Raw genomic sequence first — 18299 nt, 5'->3', positions numbered from 1 at the left:
AAAGTGGTGATCAATATTTTACAAGGAAGACTCTTACTACACATGGAAGCAGAAGTGCCCAAAGTTCAAGATGAATTTAGAAAAAAAGCCACTACAGATCATTAAGGCAAAGCTTTTGACTGTGTGGATCATTAAAAGCTATGATTTTAAAAGGAATGAGAGTGCCACAACAACTGACCATTCTAATGTACAACCTACTCTGATTAAGAGGCTGCTGTAAGGGCACACCATGGGGAAACAGAATGGTTTCCAATTGGCAAAAGTGTCAGACAAGGATGTACTTTATCTCCCTATCTGTTTAATCTGTACACAGAACATGCTGAAGAAGGGAAACTGGATTAGACTTAGATGGAGGAGTAAAAATTGGTTGAAGAAACATCAACAATTTGAGATATATAGGTAACGCCAGGCGATAGGCAGAAAACAGTGAAGACTTGAAACTACTTCTGAGGAAGGTTAAAGGGGAAAGGGCCAAAGCAGGATTGCAGTTGGACACCAGAAAGACAAAAGCAGTGATTACTGAGGCATTAAACAGAAGTGACTTGATGGCACACAGACACAGGAAGTGATGTGAAAGGGAGTCTTCACCAGAGTAAATAATACTTGACAGACCAACGGTCCGACTCAGTATGAGGAAGCTTCATGTGCTCACGTTAAGCTCCTTTCCTGCTCCTCAAATGCACCAGATTTTTTCTTCTTACAAGAGGATAAATAGGCACAAATCTCAGAGCTATCCTTTGCCAGAGTCAAAGCTGATGCTCACCTTGAGTAGAGTCTGGAAGACTCAGGTTCAAATCCCTGCTCTGCCATGAAAGCTGTTGAGTGAACTTGGGCTGCATTTGCCAAGAAGCCTGGATAAAGATCTCTTGTTCCTGTAATTGAGGCTTACAGCCCCATCCAAAGCCAAGGTGGCAAGGGGTTGTGACACTCCTGCGCCACCTCCAGAGGGCTTTCCAGCAGCATGGGGAAACACCTTAAACAAAAGCCCACCTACCTGAAATAAAGAGTTATAACACTCTTTTGGGTGGTGTAAGTCAACGGCCCCAACCCTAAAGCCCCGCCCCACCACATGCTGTCATCTGAAACTTATTGGTCAAGTTATTATATAATGCAGAGAGATGTTTACCAGCAGTTGATTATTTTGCAAAAGGGAAGCATTCAAAGTTAACAAGAAGCATTTAACAGAAAGTACCTTATTTATCTTATGTATGATCAGGACTGTCAGGAGAACTTGACATAGGAGGTATTTAATAAGCCATAAAAGCCAATCATTTCTCGTGTGTGTTTTACTCTGCCAAAAAACTGGGACAATTTCTCCTGAAATTTGGCACATTTAATCCCCCGCCCCATGCATGGCAGAAGAGTTCAATTTCCAAAAATGTAACGGCACAAAAAGTTTCAGCTCATGCTCATCTTGTAAAGACAAGTGTAGCAAGCTCCGCCATTTCAGCTATGATTTTTTGAAATCTCACCAGATTATCTTGCTCTCCAGATAGATTCTCTTTGCCAGACCTTAGCCCGATGGTACAAAATTGCCTGAATTTTATGATGGATGCGATCGCAGAACACTGCTGAACCAACATGCCTTCGAGTCGTTGCGTACAGAAAATTATTTTTATTCTCACCACATAAGATGCAGTAGTGATTTGCTCAAGGCCACCTTGTGGCTGAGGGAGGATTTCAGCCCATACATGCAACAACAGGTCACCTTATAAACATCCTGAATGGAACAGGTTGTGCAAATACAATCACATTATGAAACACTGATCTTTGCATGTGCAACCAAATCAAGATGGTACAATCTGAGGAAACCTTTTTTTCAGGGAATTAAAGAGATACATGCTTGCAGATTCTTTGGGTAGTTCCAACTTCTGCTGCAAATAAGCATTTTTGGCATTCATACTTCCGTCAAAACTCTTGTCACCTTTACAAAAAAGGACGAGCAGTAACAACTACCCCCTCCGCCCCACCTGCTGCACCGGTGAGCCAGCAGCAATGCTCACAGTCACAGCATCCTCCGTAGCAACAGAAATTGCAGCCAGCCACTTATCTGTGGCTGTTGCTCAATTCCCACATTACATTTGTTTATGTAAATATGTACCTAAGAAAGACTAAGGAGGGGAAGAACATTTCATGTAAACAGTCCTCAAGTTTAAAGCTAAAGCTCTGTATATCACAGGGAACTAAGATACTCAAAATCCTACACAGAGGTTCATAGTCCCATCTCTTGCTACGTGGACTGTGCTGAATCAGAACCAGCCACTGGCACTTCCTACTTTTAATCCCAAGTTCCCAGCAGAAAAGAATTTCAACATACATTCTTTAGAAAAACGGTTGATTTCTTTGTCATATTCTTCATACATGAAGAGCTTGAGAACCAAAGGCCCCCCCGCGATAGATCCACTTACCTTAACAGGATGGCGGTATACATTCACCACAACATTCAGTCGGCCTCAGGATCCTAATAGGAAAGCGACATTGTTCTTACATTCAAGGAATGCCAAACTTCTAGCTCTGCTATTTATATTGCACTTTTACTTTACAGAGAGCTTCTCGGTCTTTTCATTCATTAGAGGAGCCACCAAGAGACTAACAGTTCCTTCTCCCCCCACCCCACCCCCCGCTTTTCTTCCTCTCTTTCAAGAACCCCAAACCAAACCAGCTTCATTGGATGAAGGATACTCAAGTTTGGGTCCCCAAATTTTCCTCCACTGTTTCCAGTGGAAGCAAGGGGGCAGCCTTTTTGGGGGGTTCATAAAATTGGATCCCCTGACCCAATCTTCATCAGACTTAGGGGGTTCTTGTAAGGAGAGTCACTTGCAGCTATGCTGCAAATGTGGTGGCTCTAAATTAAAAGAAAAAACACCCACTCAAAGCCCCACCAAATGACCCATAAAGTTTAATAGGCCTGAAATTGTTGGGTATTTGGAAAAAGCCAACCAAAAAAAAAAAAACCTCATATCATTATGGGCTTTTCATTTTGATTTTTAAATTTTTTTTTTCAATCTATTAAACTCAAAACCGAAAAAACACTGGGGGGAAAATGGGTGCATACCCTTATTTGGATATTAAACTGAAACATACCAGCGAATATCAAATATAACTAAACATAGTTGCTTAACAAGAACCATCTGCATAGATTAGATTTCATAGACATTTATTATTATAGCTATGCATTGCCTGGAAAGACTCGAATGTTTCAGTAAAGGAGTGCTCCTTACACTTGTCAGTGGAAATCAGGATGCTATGAAGGTACTTCTTTAAATACAATTTTAACTTCGTAATGAATAATGTCAGGGTGGCAAACAAAGTTACACACACTGCGTATGGCATGGGGACCAGCGGCATCATTTGCAGACAGTTACAATTTATTCTAACAGAGTAAGACATACGTTGCTAGGCAGACCCGTTAAACAAAAGCTTATTTATTCACAATTCAGATAAACTTTGAAGACACAAACAGAACTAAAAATGACAAAAGGGGGGGGGGGGGGGATTTTTAGTGACACAAAATGAGTTTTGCAGCCAGTGCTCTATACATTTTAAAATGTTACCCAAAACACAGCAGATGTGGAACTCCAATCAATCCCAAAATGAGAAACTCCTATTACTGTTCCCCTCTGATAGCAAACCGGGAACAGGAAAATCACTTTTGCTTCTTTATCTATGGTTGTGTGAATGAAATCTTTCGTCGAGCAAACGATTCGGCGAAGTGCTTTTGAAGGAGCAACTTGCTTTGTCCTCTCTCAGCTATGCTTAGGAGACAGTCAGTATCAGCGGTCTTTGACACCATTTTGAAACTCTGGCACCGGAAAGGAAGCGGTCAGAGCAACGTGACACTCGCAGCCTGTAAGTATCCTTGGAGGAACTGCAAAGCTTCTGCATTCAAGCTTGTGCTCACCATTGAGGGCACCTGAAAACACAAGGCACAACTATTAGTACGCACATTCAAAACCACAGTGATAATGGCAGCTTCGGCTGTGTGCTGTACACAACTTAGCTATCCCAGTGGCAAAGCATTAAGCAACACATAGCGCGGTATTAAAATGTTTCACACGTATGGGTTTGGCCGACTCATTGAAGCATGGCTAGTTTGGATAGGTTCAATCGGTGTCTCGTTTTGTTTCCAGTCACTAATCCCAGAAGCTCCTCTGATGTTTCCAGTCTCTTCAGTGTGATGGCAGTGGCAATGTTGTCAGAAGAGTAAGAAAAGGTTAGGTTCGGACAAAAAGAGGAACAAGGAACAGGTGACATTGCATATTATACACAGTGGTTGTGCCTGTTTCTTCCTTGCCCTACTATCCAAAGTTGACCTTTTCTCAGTACAGTCAGCATCACACCAGGTGGAAAGTTATGCTGATCTCCTACTCTAAAGTAACTGAGGAAGTAGGCTAAGGATGTGACAACTGGACAGAGTCTGACACCCCCCTCAAAAAGTTACTTGGGACGAAACTAGCCAATCCAGGTGGTGACTGGAGTTACATGACATTTTCAGCCTCAGATCTTGTGCTATTGCGGCCAGAGTTTCAGACTAGGATCTGGGAGGCTCAAGCTCCAATTCCTGCTCTGCTAAGGAAGCCTGCTGGGTGATCTTGGGCTAGTCACACACTCTCAGCCTAACCTGCCTCACAGGACTTTTGGGAGGATAAAATAGAGAAGGAAATGATAAAAGCCACTTTGGTTCCTGATTTGGGGGGCAGGGAAAGGTGGGGTTACAAGATCTTTGGGCATCGAGGCATTTCCCATAGAAATTTTCTTTCTTTGCCATGAAATTATATCTGACTTATAGCAACCCCATAGAGTATTCACGGAAAGAGACATTCAGAGGTAGTTTGCCATTGCCTGCCTCCGCCTTGGGCTAGTCACAGCTCTTCTGAGCTCTCTCAGCCCCACCCACCTCACAGGGTGTTTGTTGTGGAGAGGGGAGGGAAAGGAGATTGTCAGCCCCTTTGAGTCTCCTTACAGGAGAGAAAGGAGGGGAGATATAAATCCAACTCTTCTTCTTCTGGCAAGGGTGAAATAGTCAGGTGGGCCTCCCTTTCTGATATCAATGCCTGCACAGGAATATATGGGTGGATGTGCTCTCTCAGGTATCCAGAACTGAAACTGTATAGGACTTTATAGGTTAACACTAACACTTTGAATCGAACCCCATTCATGATGACCCCAGTCTTCCCGAGGTAGAACCACCCCTTCCAGCACCGGGTGTCCCTCGTTCCTCGGACTCAGGAGCTCGGCACAAGGAGTACCTCCATCCTATTGGGGTTCAGTTTCAATTTACTGACTCTTATTTAATCCATGGCAGCCGCCAGGCAGCAATCCAACGCTCAGGCAGCCTCACCTGATGTAGCTGGAACCGAGAGGAACAGCTGGGTGTCATCTGTTTACTGGCGACACCCCACACTGCATCCAGCTTCATATACATGTTGAATAACATGGGAGACAAGACTGAGCCCTGAGGAACTCCGCAAGAGAGCTCCCAGGGCCCAGAGCACCTGCCCCACATCTCCCACTCAGTCCAGTCCCCACAACCCAGGTTGCCTCCCACCCTGACTTAGTCTTTGCAACCACTAGGTGCCTTCTGCTTTCTAGGAGAAACATAGGAAGAGATCAAATTATTTCCTCCGCAGTTCCCCTCCACAAAATGCTATCCCCCAAATGAAGATTACAGGGAAACTTTGAAGTCACTCACCCTGCCTGGACATGCAGTAGATAATTTATGAAGAGACTGTGCAAGGTGGATTTTAGGGTTGTTCACCATTTGGCCCACTGGATCATGTTCTTTTTTCCCAGCAAAAGCGAGCTGGGAGAATGCAGTCTGGTATCCGGGTGTGTCTTCTATGTCAATGAAGTGTTCTTCATCGGGCAGGGTGTCATCTTCAGGCAGCTCGAAGAGACCAATGAGGGCCTGAAGAAGAGGTGTCCTAAATGGGAGACACATGGGCAGTTCTTTTGGTGGATTTTTTAAAAAGGTTCACTCATTTGAGTCAGAGAAAAAGGAATTTCAGGAGTAAATTTAAGCAAGGGAAGAATTGCAAAATCCCTTCTACGTTACGGCTGGGTTGTCATTGGTTTTCCAAAGGCGCCAAATATTTATTGCACTACAGCTGCCACAATAATCCAATTAACTTTATCAAGGGAGCACTTACCAGAGTTTTGTGTACTCCGTGTCCATCATAGGAGGACATTCGGTGAGTATTTTCGTGATGCCAACTGCACAGATTTTCTTTTCTACCTGTCCAGACACTTTCTGTATTTCTGGTATTATGATCTTCTCCAAAACCATTCCAAACATTCTGTTAAATGACAAAGAAATACAAGAAGACAGCAGACAGAAAATTAACCACAGGAGGTGGTCAAAGACATTTGTTAAGTGACGTGTTAAAAACATTTAGAGACTGTACAAGTTAAGGTCTGCATTATTATTTACTCAAATATCTCAATAAAAATATTCAAATAAAAATGTGCAGAACATTTTTATGAAGGAAGTCTTTTCAAGCCTGAATCTACCCGAACGGACGCTACTGAATACTATTACTCTGGTCCTATATTAAGAAGCTGGGAAACTCCCACCACCCACCCGGAATACTAACGCTAGGCTATAGTTGCTGACCTCCCAAATCTCCTCTGTTCCTGGTAGACACAACAGCTTTTATAGTGAAAAGAAAAAAGTGGCAAAGTTTACAACCAGGTAAGTGGTTGTAACTCCGAACTCATATGACTTCTTGGCACAGCCTCAGCATAAGGCTTTTAAAACACTACTCCTTTTAGTTCCTGCAATCTGTTCATACTAGTCAAATTGAAACAAATGAGTGAAAATATATTGCTTAATTGTATATAATATTTTATACACAACAACTGTGGCTGAAAAATGAGCAAATGACTTTGTTTTTAGCAGAGTCTTGCTTCTCCCCACTATTAATCAGAAATATTGTTGATTACAAATATTTAATTCAAATAGTTCCCAACATGGTCACATTTTAGTTTGGGCAAGAAAAGGACTTGAAATAGAAGAAGAGTTGGATTTATATCCCCCCTTTCTCTCCTACCAGAGACTCAAAGAGGCTTACAATCTCCTTGCCCTTCCCCCCTCACAACAAACACCCTGTGAGGTGGGTGGGGCTGAGAGAGCTCAGAAGAACTGTGACTAGGCCAAGGTCACCCAGCTGGTGTGTGTGGGAGTGCACAGGCTAATCTGAATTCCCCAGATAAGCCTCCACAGCTCAGGTGGCAAAGCGGGGAATCAAACCCGGTTCCTCCAGATTAGAATGCACCTGCTCTTAACCACCACACCAGTGCTGCTCCAGGCTACAGAGTAGCTGCAGTGGAAAGATTATAAGCATTTACTAGATGCAGCTGTGAGCTCAACCTCATTTTCTCAGAAGTGGGTTTGATTTTCAATAAAGAGGGGGCAAGCACAGGACAAGTGATGAGGCCCCTATTCCAATGGACCTCTGGCTGGCAGGAGTGGAGCGAGGGGAAACTGCGCCCCAGCATGCGCACGCCCTGCTCCCCCCCCCTGGAACACCCCCTCCATGCCCTAGCTGTGGTGCCCACCTAGGGTGTTGCGCTCCCCCCCCTTCCCCGTTGGCGCTATGCAACTGCTGGCTGGCTGAAGAGGGCTCCTGAGAATACAGATATTAACCATCCCTTAATAGGAAGCAAAAGGAATTTTTAAAAAGGCACTAACTTTGGCTGTATACTGTCAAAGATTTCTTGAAGTGCTATTGCTCCATATCTTACACAGTACAAGTTGATAAAGACTAGAAAACCTGTTGAAAGAAGGAAGAGTAAATTTAAAAAAGCTGCACAGGACATTTCTAAAAGAGCATGAGAGTGTGGTGCTCATTCTCCCGACACACACTCGTTCTCTGGCAAAGCTGCTACCACTGATCAAGAGTGGCGGACAGCCACGATCCCTCCCCGGCCCATCATAAGAACTAATCCAGCACAGCAAGATTTCAAGTAGCACCCTTTCCTTTGCTTTCCAAATCCCTTTCAAGTAGCACCCTTTCCTTTGCTCCACTTCACAGCCTTTCACCTTAGGTAAAATCAATGAAACATCTTAACAGCTCAGACCAAAGGCTGAAGTGGATGCTAAGTGTGTGTGTACACACACACACACGCACGAACACAAACACACAATTACACAGGGTTTGTAAGACAGAGCTATTCCACCAGGCCTTCAGTTTAGTGGAGCAACAGAGAGTTATAGGTCTATTGTTGGGTGGCCTCTCCCCTCCCTCCTTTCTGTTATCAAATGGGGGACATACAAGAAGTCCCACCCTTGGTTAAATTCTAGTGCAGGGGTCTACAACCTGCGGCTCTCCAGATGTTCATGGCCAATTGGCCATGCTGGCAGGGGCTGAGGGGATTTGTACTCCATGAACATCTGGAGAGCCGCAGGTTACAGACCCCTGTGCCATCCATATGTAGTTTTACTGGATTATGTATTTTTATATTGCTATTTTATATGGCATTTATATATCATATGTCTATCTTGTGAGCCACTCCAAGACCGCTTTGGCGGGAGAGAGTGGGGATATTAAATCAAATAAATAATAAATGCACACATACACATATGGATGTAAGCTCTACTGCAATTAACAGCATTTCTAGGCAAACACATTTCTAAGACTGAACCATGCTTTCTGCCACCCTATTCAAACTCATTTCAGTCTATGACCCCACTAATTCCAACTGAATTAGAACTGAATTGTGCTCCAATCTCTTACGTGCAGGATTCTTCCTTACAGAAAACTGACTCAACCCAACAGTCTTCCCTGAATTACAGAACAATTGACTCAGAGCTTACTTTTGATAAATTTTGTTGTTTTGGAATTCTGAAGCCTTTGGAATAGCAGAATGAAAATCTGCTTCCTGTACTGATCAATGGACTCACTGGAAAAATAAAAGGAACACACAGAGATTCAATCTAGTACACCACTGAATTGATTACATCTTAACACCCCCCCACCTCTCACAGTATCTGGAGCCAGCATCATTAGAAATGCTAACAAGCAAAAGCAGAAATCTAGGAATTTACTACTCACGGAGGCATATGTTCTATAATACTGTTGAGAAGATAGAATCCTTGGTGGTCATTAAGTTTGGAGGCAATAAGTTTCTGGAACACTCCTAGTAGTCCAGGCTGTAGATTTAAAGACAAAAGTGTAATTTCTGGTTATTATTCAGCTACAAAGAAAGATCAGAAACAAGAAAAAAATCATTCCAACAAAAGATATTTCCTGCTAACTTTTTTTTTTTTGCTTTCAAATCACAGCTGACTAATGAGGACCCTGTAGGGTTTTCAAGGCAAGAGGCCTTCAGAGGTGGTTTGACGTTGCCTGCCTCTGCATCATGTGCCTGATACTCCTTGAAGTTCTCCCACTGAAATATTTGCCAGGGTCAAGGGTGAGAGTGCGTGTCGGGCCAAAGGACACCCAGTAAGTTTTCATGGCCAAGTGAAGCTACAAACCTGGGTTTTCTAGATCCTAGTCTGACACCTTGACCACTACATCACGTTGGCTCTGCTGTCCTCTGCTCCTGTGTCCTGAATGGCAAACTGCAGCTACCATAGCACTTGTCACGTCTAACTGCAGTTTTCAATTCAGACTAGAAGGACCAGGGCTTACCACTGTTTTCCATGCTGGACACTATGCCCAATGATTAACTACAGATGGAAGGTGTGCATTACAGGAGAGAAGGGAATGCATAAGCTCATGGCTGAAGCAGTCCAGAAAGGAACATATTTGAAGAGTATCTGCTCCAAATGTTTCTGGTTTGCTACAATAAAGTACACAGAATTTGCAGATTCTATGTTTGGGGACTCCATCTGGCATTGCCTTTTGTTTCATGGTGCACTTCAGCAGCTAAGCACAAACATAATTTAAAACATGAACTAATGCGATCATGATCTGGCTACTCAATAATACATGAGGTGGTCTGCATATCTTTTCTTTAAAACATGAAATGCAATATGTTTAGAAGTCTGGTGCTGGAATAAAGTATACGTACTATTTTGTCAGCTGCGGCAGTCGCTATCGTGTTGGCACCTCTTTCCAAGTAGGCCTGAAGGAGCCTCACCAGAGGGGGAATGTTTCCTGATCTCTCCCATAACACCGGCTGAAGCAGATGCGGGAACAAGGACATGTAGGATGATGGAATATCATTTTTATGCATCTCCAGCAGCAGAGACATCACTTGAAACACATACGGGATGAACTCTGTTGAAAGAGGAAAGGCCGTTTAAATTACATACTAATAAGGGGAGAGTGTTTATGTTAGGCACATTTACAACTTTCCTCTTGGTTGACTCTGGGATTGTGGAAGTCAAGGTTCTAGGCATGAGCGTACCTGATGAGACCAAAATGCCCAGGTTGGGAGAGATCATAAGAAAAAACAAAACAAATTTAGTGTACGCCATCAGAGGAGGCATCTCACTGCTTTGCTTCCTGTTCAGGAGTTGTGGTGGTTTCTTTTGATTTTTCTCCCCTGTGATTGTGAGCAGGTTGTTTAAAACATTCCTTGTACAGAAAGACAGTCTGGTGCAAGGGTATTGACCTAGGTTTGGAATTAACTGGGTTTGAATTTCCACCTTAGCCATGAAGTATCCTAAGTATTTTAAATCTTTCTCTGCTAAGCCCACCTTGAGTGGTAAAATGGGTGTAAGGAGGGGGAGAACTATGTATGATTTCCTGATTTCTTTGGAGGAAGAGTGGGATGAATATGAATTAGAGCAGAGGTCCCTGAGAGCCCTTATTTACAATATCTTCCTGTAGAGGAGCTGTAGCTCAGTGCAGGACTCCCATTTGCAAGGCATGACTGGTACTCAGCCCTCAAACCCAGGCAATTCCAGTTAAAAGGACCTCAGATAATTGAGGGTAGAAATGACTTTTATCTGCCCGAGATACAGGGGGAAAAAAGAGAAGAATTTGATTTATGCCCCTCTTTTTTTCTATTGCAAGGAGTCTCAAGGTGACTTATAATTGTTCCCCCCTCCCAACACACACCTTGTGAAGTAGGTGGGGCTGAGAGTTCAGCGAGAACTGTTACTAGCCCAAGGTCACCCAGCGGGCTTCATGTGGAAGAACGGGGTAACAAATCCAGTTCACCAGATTAGTGTCTGTCGCTCATGTGGAGGAGTAAGGAATCAAACCTGACTCTCCATTGTTCTTAACCACTACACCATGCTGGCTCTCAAAGCTGTTGCCCAGCAAAGTAGACAATGCTGAGCTTCATGATATGTTATATTACAGCTTCCTAATGATATTCCTAAGGATAAGGAATAACAAAACACCAAAACAAATACTATAACTCATTCCTTTTACTGGACTTAGCTTATGAGATGATATCCGGGACAGGCATGAAACACTTATCAATCTAAAAGTAAAGAATTACTCTGTAGATCGATGTGAACCAAATTAGATAAATAATGGCTGGTATCCTCAGGTGCTGTTCCACCAGCAAAGTGGCAGCTTCTCTGATGGAATGGCTTTACCATCTGTGCAGGAGGGGAGGGAGAGTTTTACCAATTCCTCGCTGCTGTTGCTGCTCTCCCACCTTGCTCCTTTGGGGCTCATCTATCTGCAGCAGTACAATTCTGGGAATCATGGGAGGCCACAGTGACGAGGGATGATGGGGCTTGGGGTTGCCTTTCTCTATAGCACAATTCCTCTTCCACTGCTTAAGATCCCAGCCAATGCTATTTGAACAACAGGAAATTTCTGCAGCACCTGATTCAAGCCATCAACCTATTTACATATTTTAACTCAAGCAACTTAAATATTTCATTAGTACCTTGCACATCATTCTGCAGAATTTCAGTGAACACCATGAACAACGCCTCTTCGAAGCTTACAACTGCTGCGGGGTTGGCTTTGCAAGTTATCCTTATTGACAAGCAAATTGATTCAAACATGTAATGATTGAAGTGAGGCTTGCTTGGATTCTAAAGACAAGAAACGAAACAAACAGCACAAGGTCACTGATGTGGTTTCACATCAAAAAGAAACAGGACATTTTCTGTACTGTAACCGCCTGGAATATGAAAACTCTGCATCACAGGATACCAGGCAGATAACTACTTAACATTATTATCCCCAGGTTCCCCAAACCATGCTAAGGTATTGCTATACAGCCTAAATCATTATCTCCTCTCTAGACTATACTATTTTTAACAGAAAGAACTAACTTCATCCATCATGTGCTGGACTGTCTTTGTTTTAGAATGCTTCACTTGGGTTGATGAAGTTACAATTCTACTTAGTTCTTTTTGCATGAAGTTTGTGGAAACAGCACTTCCCTTCACTTGAGTCAAAGCAAATTCTACTTGTGCAAGGGTATTTGCAGATCTAGCCCCCTAGCTTGGTCCTATAATAACTGCACTGTACCCAATCTGGAAGCAAGGTCTGTGGTCTGTAGAATGAATATTGACAAGCATCTAATCCGGCTGACAAAGAGAGCAAAGGATGATATCATGATTAATAATGACAATTATTTGTAGATATATTTACCTTACTGACGGCAAGGAGTTTCTGGGTGAGCTGAGTGATGAGAGAAGGGATATACGGAATGATGGCTTCCTGAAGCAGAGAAAAGCTCCTCATGATGGCTGCAAATTCAGAGATCTGTATTAATATAGGCAGGAAGGGCTGCAGTGTCCTTTTATAAATGCCCATGTTTATGCATTACATGAAATTAGAAGCCTTATAGAATTTTGTAAAAGCAAAGGAAATTGTTCGAGCTTTACTCTGTGTTGAGGTTCAAAAGAGGGTCCAAACTGAAGTCCGGTTTTGAGGCTCAGGTCCAAAAGAACAAAAATTATAAGATGTGCTATTCCCCACCTTCTTACAGTCCTCAGGGAATCGAAACAAGAAGCTCTGGCTGGACCACAGGACCACTAGCTACAGCAACTTCAAGCTCGTTCAGAACTTGCTGTCTTCAGCTTTAGCTACTTCCTGTTTGATTGACATGTCACCACACCCTTATTGATTATTATAAAAAAGGGGGGATGAAAAATGCTCTGCTCATCAAGGAACATGGTAGAAAAGTTTTACATGGTTGATTAAGTCTACAAACCTATCAAAGCTATATTGGCAAAATAAGATGTATTCATACTCTGCTCCATGACTGAGGTACAAGGGTGACCAGCTAACACACATGCAGAAAAAAAAGAGAAGATCGCGTCCAGAGATACTCCCTAAAGTTCTCAGAATGGGCTGTTCTAACAATCTGTGCCAGAAGGAAGGGAACAGGCTGGTCTCTAGAACTGGCGTTCCTCTGGCCGGTGGGGGAGAAAATGCTTCCAACCCTTGCTAGTGGACTTTTTGCAGGTAGGTTCCGAGCATTCGTTGAATGGGAGATGAGACTGTTCTGAATTTTTTTCCTTTGCATGACCCCAGGGCCACTAACAGTTGTATTTGGTAGAAAGGGACATAATGGGGTGTGCATATAGAAGCAGAAGAAGAGTTTGGATTTAAATCCCCCCTTTGTCACCTGTTAGGAGACTCAAAGGGGCTCACAATCTCCTTTCCTTCCCTCCCACCCAAACAACAAACACCCTGTGAGGTGGGTGGGGCTGAGAGAGTTACGAAGAACTGTGACTAGTCCAAAGTCACCCAGCTGGCATGTGTTGGAGTGCACAAGCTAATCTGGTTCACCAGATAAGCTTCCACAGCTCAAGTGGCAGAGCAGGGAATCAAACCCGGTTCTCCAGATTAGAGTGCACCTGCTCTTAACCACTATACCATGCAATGCTCCCTGAACACTCCTTTTCATTCTAATATAACCTCTTACCTTTCATAATATATTCATTTTCAGATGACCCTGGAAGCGTCAGAGCTTTGAAAAGGTTTGTTAGCAGGATTTCAACATACGGTGCCATCTCTACAGCTGTAATTCTGCAGAAAAAAAGGCAGTTGAGTTCAAGCATCTCTAGAAATGTTCAATTTGCTCAGACCACCTCAAGCTCTTTCTAAGGAAGGAAGTCTATTCCAAGTGGACAAGCGAGAATGAATGACTCCTTCAACTGAAGGAATTACAAGAACAAAAATTGAGAAGGTCAACTAAAAAGCCTCTCTAAACTGGAGCATAGTCAATTGTTCAGTCAGCTTGAAGGAAACTGATTTTAAAAGCAATTGAAGATACTTAAATTAAAAACAGGAATTTTACTGGAACAACCAATAAACAGATGAGCATTAGAACAGAAAAAAAACCAGATATCAACTTACAATGTTGTGTTGTTAGCCCCTTTCATTGTAAATAATCTTTCAAGGGCATGAGCTGCATATGTATGAACTACAATACTTTCTGCTTGAAGATGATTGATTAGGAGAGGAATAGACACCAGAAGCTGATCTTTAGGAACCTAAAAATAGACATACAGGTTAAAGTATCTTAGAAACAGATGGCAAAAAGCATGGAAAATTAACTCAAACTAGTCAGTCAAATCAAATCTCATTTACTATATTTTAATACCTGTACCTGTTATAAGAACTGCCTCCAAATTTCTTTACATGATAATGGAGAGAAAATACCACAGCCGTCTTTATAGACACATCTTTCCTAAACCCTTTAAAATGATAGCATGTATTCTATTAAACCATGATCAAAGTAGGCCCAAGACAAAGTAAAATTCACTTGGCTGTTGGTTATCAGCTACAAAATAAGTTACCAGGTAAGTTGCAAGCAGCAAGATTTTGCAGAAATTACACTTAACCCCTCCATCCTGACAAGTCAGGACTGTGCTGTCCAGTGTGGAAGTCACATGTAAAGCTACCCCTCCCCCCCTGAAATTAATGGTGGCTAGTGTTTTATATGCCAGATAAGACAGTGACCCATCAGGAAACTATTTGAGATCCAAGTAACACCAGAGAAGATATCTGAATCAGCAAATAAATCCCGCAGCATTAACACAATGGGTTGCAACCACAATAAATCAGCAATGTTCACAGGTTCCTCTCACCAATTGAAGATCCCACCACAAGACCCTCTTCAGAATCCCGTAACCCCCAGAATAGCATTTTGTGGAACTCTGTGGGCTGCAGTGGGGAAAAGGAGGAGGGCAGTTCCATTCTACTGATGGAACACTTAGACTGGATCCAATCCAACTGTTCCTTTCACAATAATCCATACCATATTGCAAATAAACATCCCATATGAAGGCACATGGCATATCTTTTAAAGTCCATGTGGAATATTTCACACATGGAATACTCTGTTGCATAAAACTATCCTACTTAGATATTTCAGAATTCAGACTAACAATGCAACTTACTTGGTTCCTGAAAATCATGATGTACTTGATACCATCTGCTTTAAGTACAGGAAATTCATTCACTGTAAAAACAACAACAACATCATTAGGCGTCTATAAGGCAGGATATAAAACTCAATTACATAATATAGCACTTGAAAAAGTAACTCAAATTAGAGAGCACAATTCCAGTTTACAAACAGAAGCAACTTTGTGGAGTCTCACTCCAGACACAGAAACTCACTTAGATTTATCCATTGTTAATGTTTTCTGACTTTTTTGTACAGATCTTTGCTTGATCCAACTGGTAATTTGTTGACTTGTTATTTAGTTTACATACACTTCAGCTGGCTTTAATTGTTACAATTTGTTTTACACTAGTTTTGTTAGGCGACATTTAGCCTTCAACTAGTAGACATTAATTTTAAATCCCACAATCCACACCCAATTTGCTTATCTTCACCCCTTTCTTTATTTTCTAATCAAAGAAATTATGAAATATAATTACAGCTTCTTAAAAAGATAAACCAAACAATCTTTCAATGTCTTGTTTAGTTCTGAGTTTTTCTACTGCAGTTATACAGGGATCTACAGGATCCTGTAAGCAGGATCTACAGAGGTCCCTATTTATATTTACAGGTTTGAGAGAGATAGGACATAGAATTCTAAACATACCATTAGGAGACTTAAGATCTGGTAGAATATGGTTCACAAAGAACTCTGTCAGATTTACAAGTTCATTGGCTTGTGTTATTCCATGCTACAAAAACAGAAAAAGAAAAGAAGCGTTCAAAATACTTTAAAAATAATTTCGAGATTGGGTTATCTGGGAACACAACTAAATAGGCACTGCTAAAGAGCTCACATACTTGAGTTTCTTCTTATGCACTTCCCCCCTAAGTTTCCCCCTAAGGAGAGGGAGTGAGGGGTGGCATGCAAGGAAGGGGAGGAAAGGGGAGGGGCCCCTGCATCTGAACATGGCCCACCCACCCTAGCAGAGGGAGAGGAAGGGGAGGGGTGCCATGAAAGGGAAGAGGAGTGAGGGAGGGGAATGAGTGAGGGTGGGCGGGTGGCATGCAAGGGAGAGGCCCAGCATCTGGACATGGCACACCCACCCTAGCGGAGGGAGGGGAAGGGAGGGTTGCCATGAAAGGGAAGAGGTGTGAGGGAGGGGAGTGAGTGTGAGGGTGGGTGGCATGCAAGGGAGGAAAGTGAAGGGGAGGGGTGTGAGGGGTGGCATGCAAGGGAGGGGAGGGGGCCCCGGCATCTGGACATGGTTCACCCACCTTAGCAGAGGCAGGGGAGGGATGGGTGGCATGCCCCTCAACCCAGGCAGTTGAGCAAAGTGCTAAATATCAGAATCATAACAATATCAGTTCTTTCTGACCTCTTGGAAGCACAACAGTGTAAAGTACTTTTTAAAAGGTGATTTGAACAGCTGCTCTTCATGAAAATGGATGAGACACAGATTCAGGTATCATGAACAATTATATTTTATGCTAACTATGGTCAGTTTGTGAAAACAGGATTCGGTTTAAAGATGATCGTTCAAATCCTGGTTTACCTCAACCAATACTCATTAAATTGCCTTAGCTTTTTAGTCTGGGAAGACATTACCAGGGTATAAATAAGGACATCTTGGCTTGTTAACCACGGGAAACCATAGTTAAGACTATCTGCAGTTAATGAATGAACGTCAGATTAAAGCGTGACAAGTTCTAACTAACCATGATTATTGGTTCAGACTATCCCATTAACCATAGTTTAATAAAACCATGGTTTCTCACGATGCCTTAACTTAACTGATCTCCGGCTCTCTCCCTTATGACATTTTTGGAAGTCTATGCTACTTCAGTGAAGGATGCAATGAATAATGCAATGGAGTTCCACTAACAAATATAATTGTTTTGTTAGATTTTAGAATGTGTAATTCAACCTTTGTGACTTTCTGTATTTTTCTGCTTGAGTTCTTTCTTTCCCCCTTTTTAGCATCAAATCCCCACTGGGTCATAGAAGCTTGTAGGGTGGTCTCAGGCCAATTACACTCTCAGCCTAACCTACCTCACAGTGTGGTCGTTACGATAACATGGAAAAAATGAACGGGGGAGAAAGGTGGGATTCAAGTGAAGTAAAACAAAAAAATAATGTTATATAGCAGAAGTCTAGCATTATATAGCAGAAGACACTTAATATTAAGCAATAGTTTGTTTAAGGGCCTAAGACAGGTAGCCTTTGACGTACTTCGTAATTCTTTTCAAGATCAATGGTACCTTTTGTGTCTGAGCTTTCGAGGCCAAGGACGTTACAAGGTAAATAGCAGCATCTTTATGTTTCCAGTTGACAGACGGATTCTTCGCATATTCTTGCAGCATAGAGTTAACATAACCAGAGAAGATCCCTGTCACAGGTCCTTCAAAAAATTTGCATAAACCCCTTACTAGATCACAGGCTGCTCGACGTCTGGTATCGATATCTGTATAACGCAAAAGTGGAAATAAAATGGCAGGTTACAATCAAGGCAGTCTCATCTTGATTTTGAAGAGCTATTTGGTGAATATGTGGAACTCAGATCCATTTTATTGTGAACACCAGACTAGGGTGTGCATTCAGATATGCTGAACTGAAAAAAAAACAGCTATCCAGATGAAACCAAAAAGCTGAAAGCTGATTTTTTGGGGGCTTTGTTCAGTTTTCATGTCTATCACGAATCAATCACTGATTCAGGGTGTCTTTCTTCTGTCTCTCCAACAAAGGGTTATTTGTCCATTATTTAATCACTATTGCTAGCAAAGAATGATACGACCACTCATCACATGGTTCTAATCTGCCCATTTTGGGCAAGATGATGGAACTCCAGGTCTTCCTGCATGGCACGTTTACTCTGGACACTTTTCTGTCTGGTTTCAGGCTGGGCTATAGAACAGAGATGGCACTGGTGGCTTTAGTCAAAGTTGACAAGGATCAAAAAATACATCCATTCCAAATCTGATGTCTAAAGGACAGCAGTATTTAACACACATAACTGACTGACTACTCTAGAGTC

General features: G+C 42.4%; 1 protein-coding gene across 3 annotated transcripts in view; it reads right to left on the bottom strand.

Annotated features, from left to right (window-relative positions):
- Positions 1–1600: 1600 nt before the first annotated feature.
- CSE1L (chromosome segregation 1 like) overlaps positions 1601–18299 on the bottom strand; it is a 33333-nt gene continuing 16634 nt past the window's right edge. For all 3 annotated transcript variants that reach the window (XM_048497612.1, XM_048497613.1, XM_048497611.1), the window contains exons 12-25: positions 17527–17729; positions 15932–16016; positions 15278–15339; positions 14232–14368; positions 13798–13901; positions 12516–12613; positions 11800–11950; positions 10018–10226; positions 9054–9151; positions 8816–8901; positions 7691–7772; positions 6150–6296; positions 5693–5924; positions 1601–3913 (exon numbers count right to left, since the gene is read on the bottom strand). In XM_048497612.1, the coding sequence (XP_048353569.1) occupies positions 3824–3913; positions 5693–5924; positions 6150–6296; positions 7691–7772; positions 8816–8901; positions 9054–9151; positions 10018–10226; positions 11800–11950; positions 12516–12613; positions 13798–13901; positions 14232–14368; positions 15278–15339; positions 15932–16016; positions 17527–17729 (1784 nt within the window). In that variant the 3' untranslated portion in view covers positions 1601–3823. The remainder of the gene's footprint in view (positions 3914–5692; positions 5925–6149; positions 6297–7690; positions 7773–8815; positions 8902–9053; positions 9152–10017; positions 10227–11799; positions 11951–12515; positions 12614–13797; positions 13902–14231; positions 14369–15277; positions 15340–15931; positions 16017–17526; positions 17730–18299) is intronic.

This window comes from Sphaerodactylus townsendi, linkage group LG05 (genome assembly GCF_021028975.2).
Source record: "Sphaerodactylus townsendi isolate TG3544 linkage group LG05, MPM_Stown_v2.3, whole genome shotgun sequence".
Classification (NCBI taxonomy): domain Eukaryota; kingdom Metazoa; phylum Chordata; class Lepidosauria; order Squamata; family Sphaerodactylidae; genus Sphaerodactylus; species Sphaerodactylus townsendi.
The sequence above is the reverse complement of the archived record's forward strand: the minus strand, read 5'-3'. Positions and strand labels throughout refer to the sequence as shown.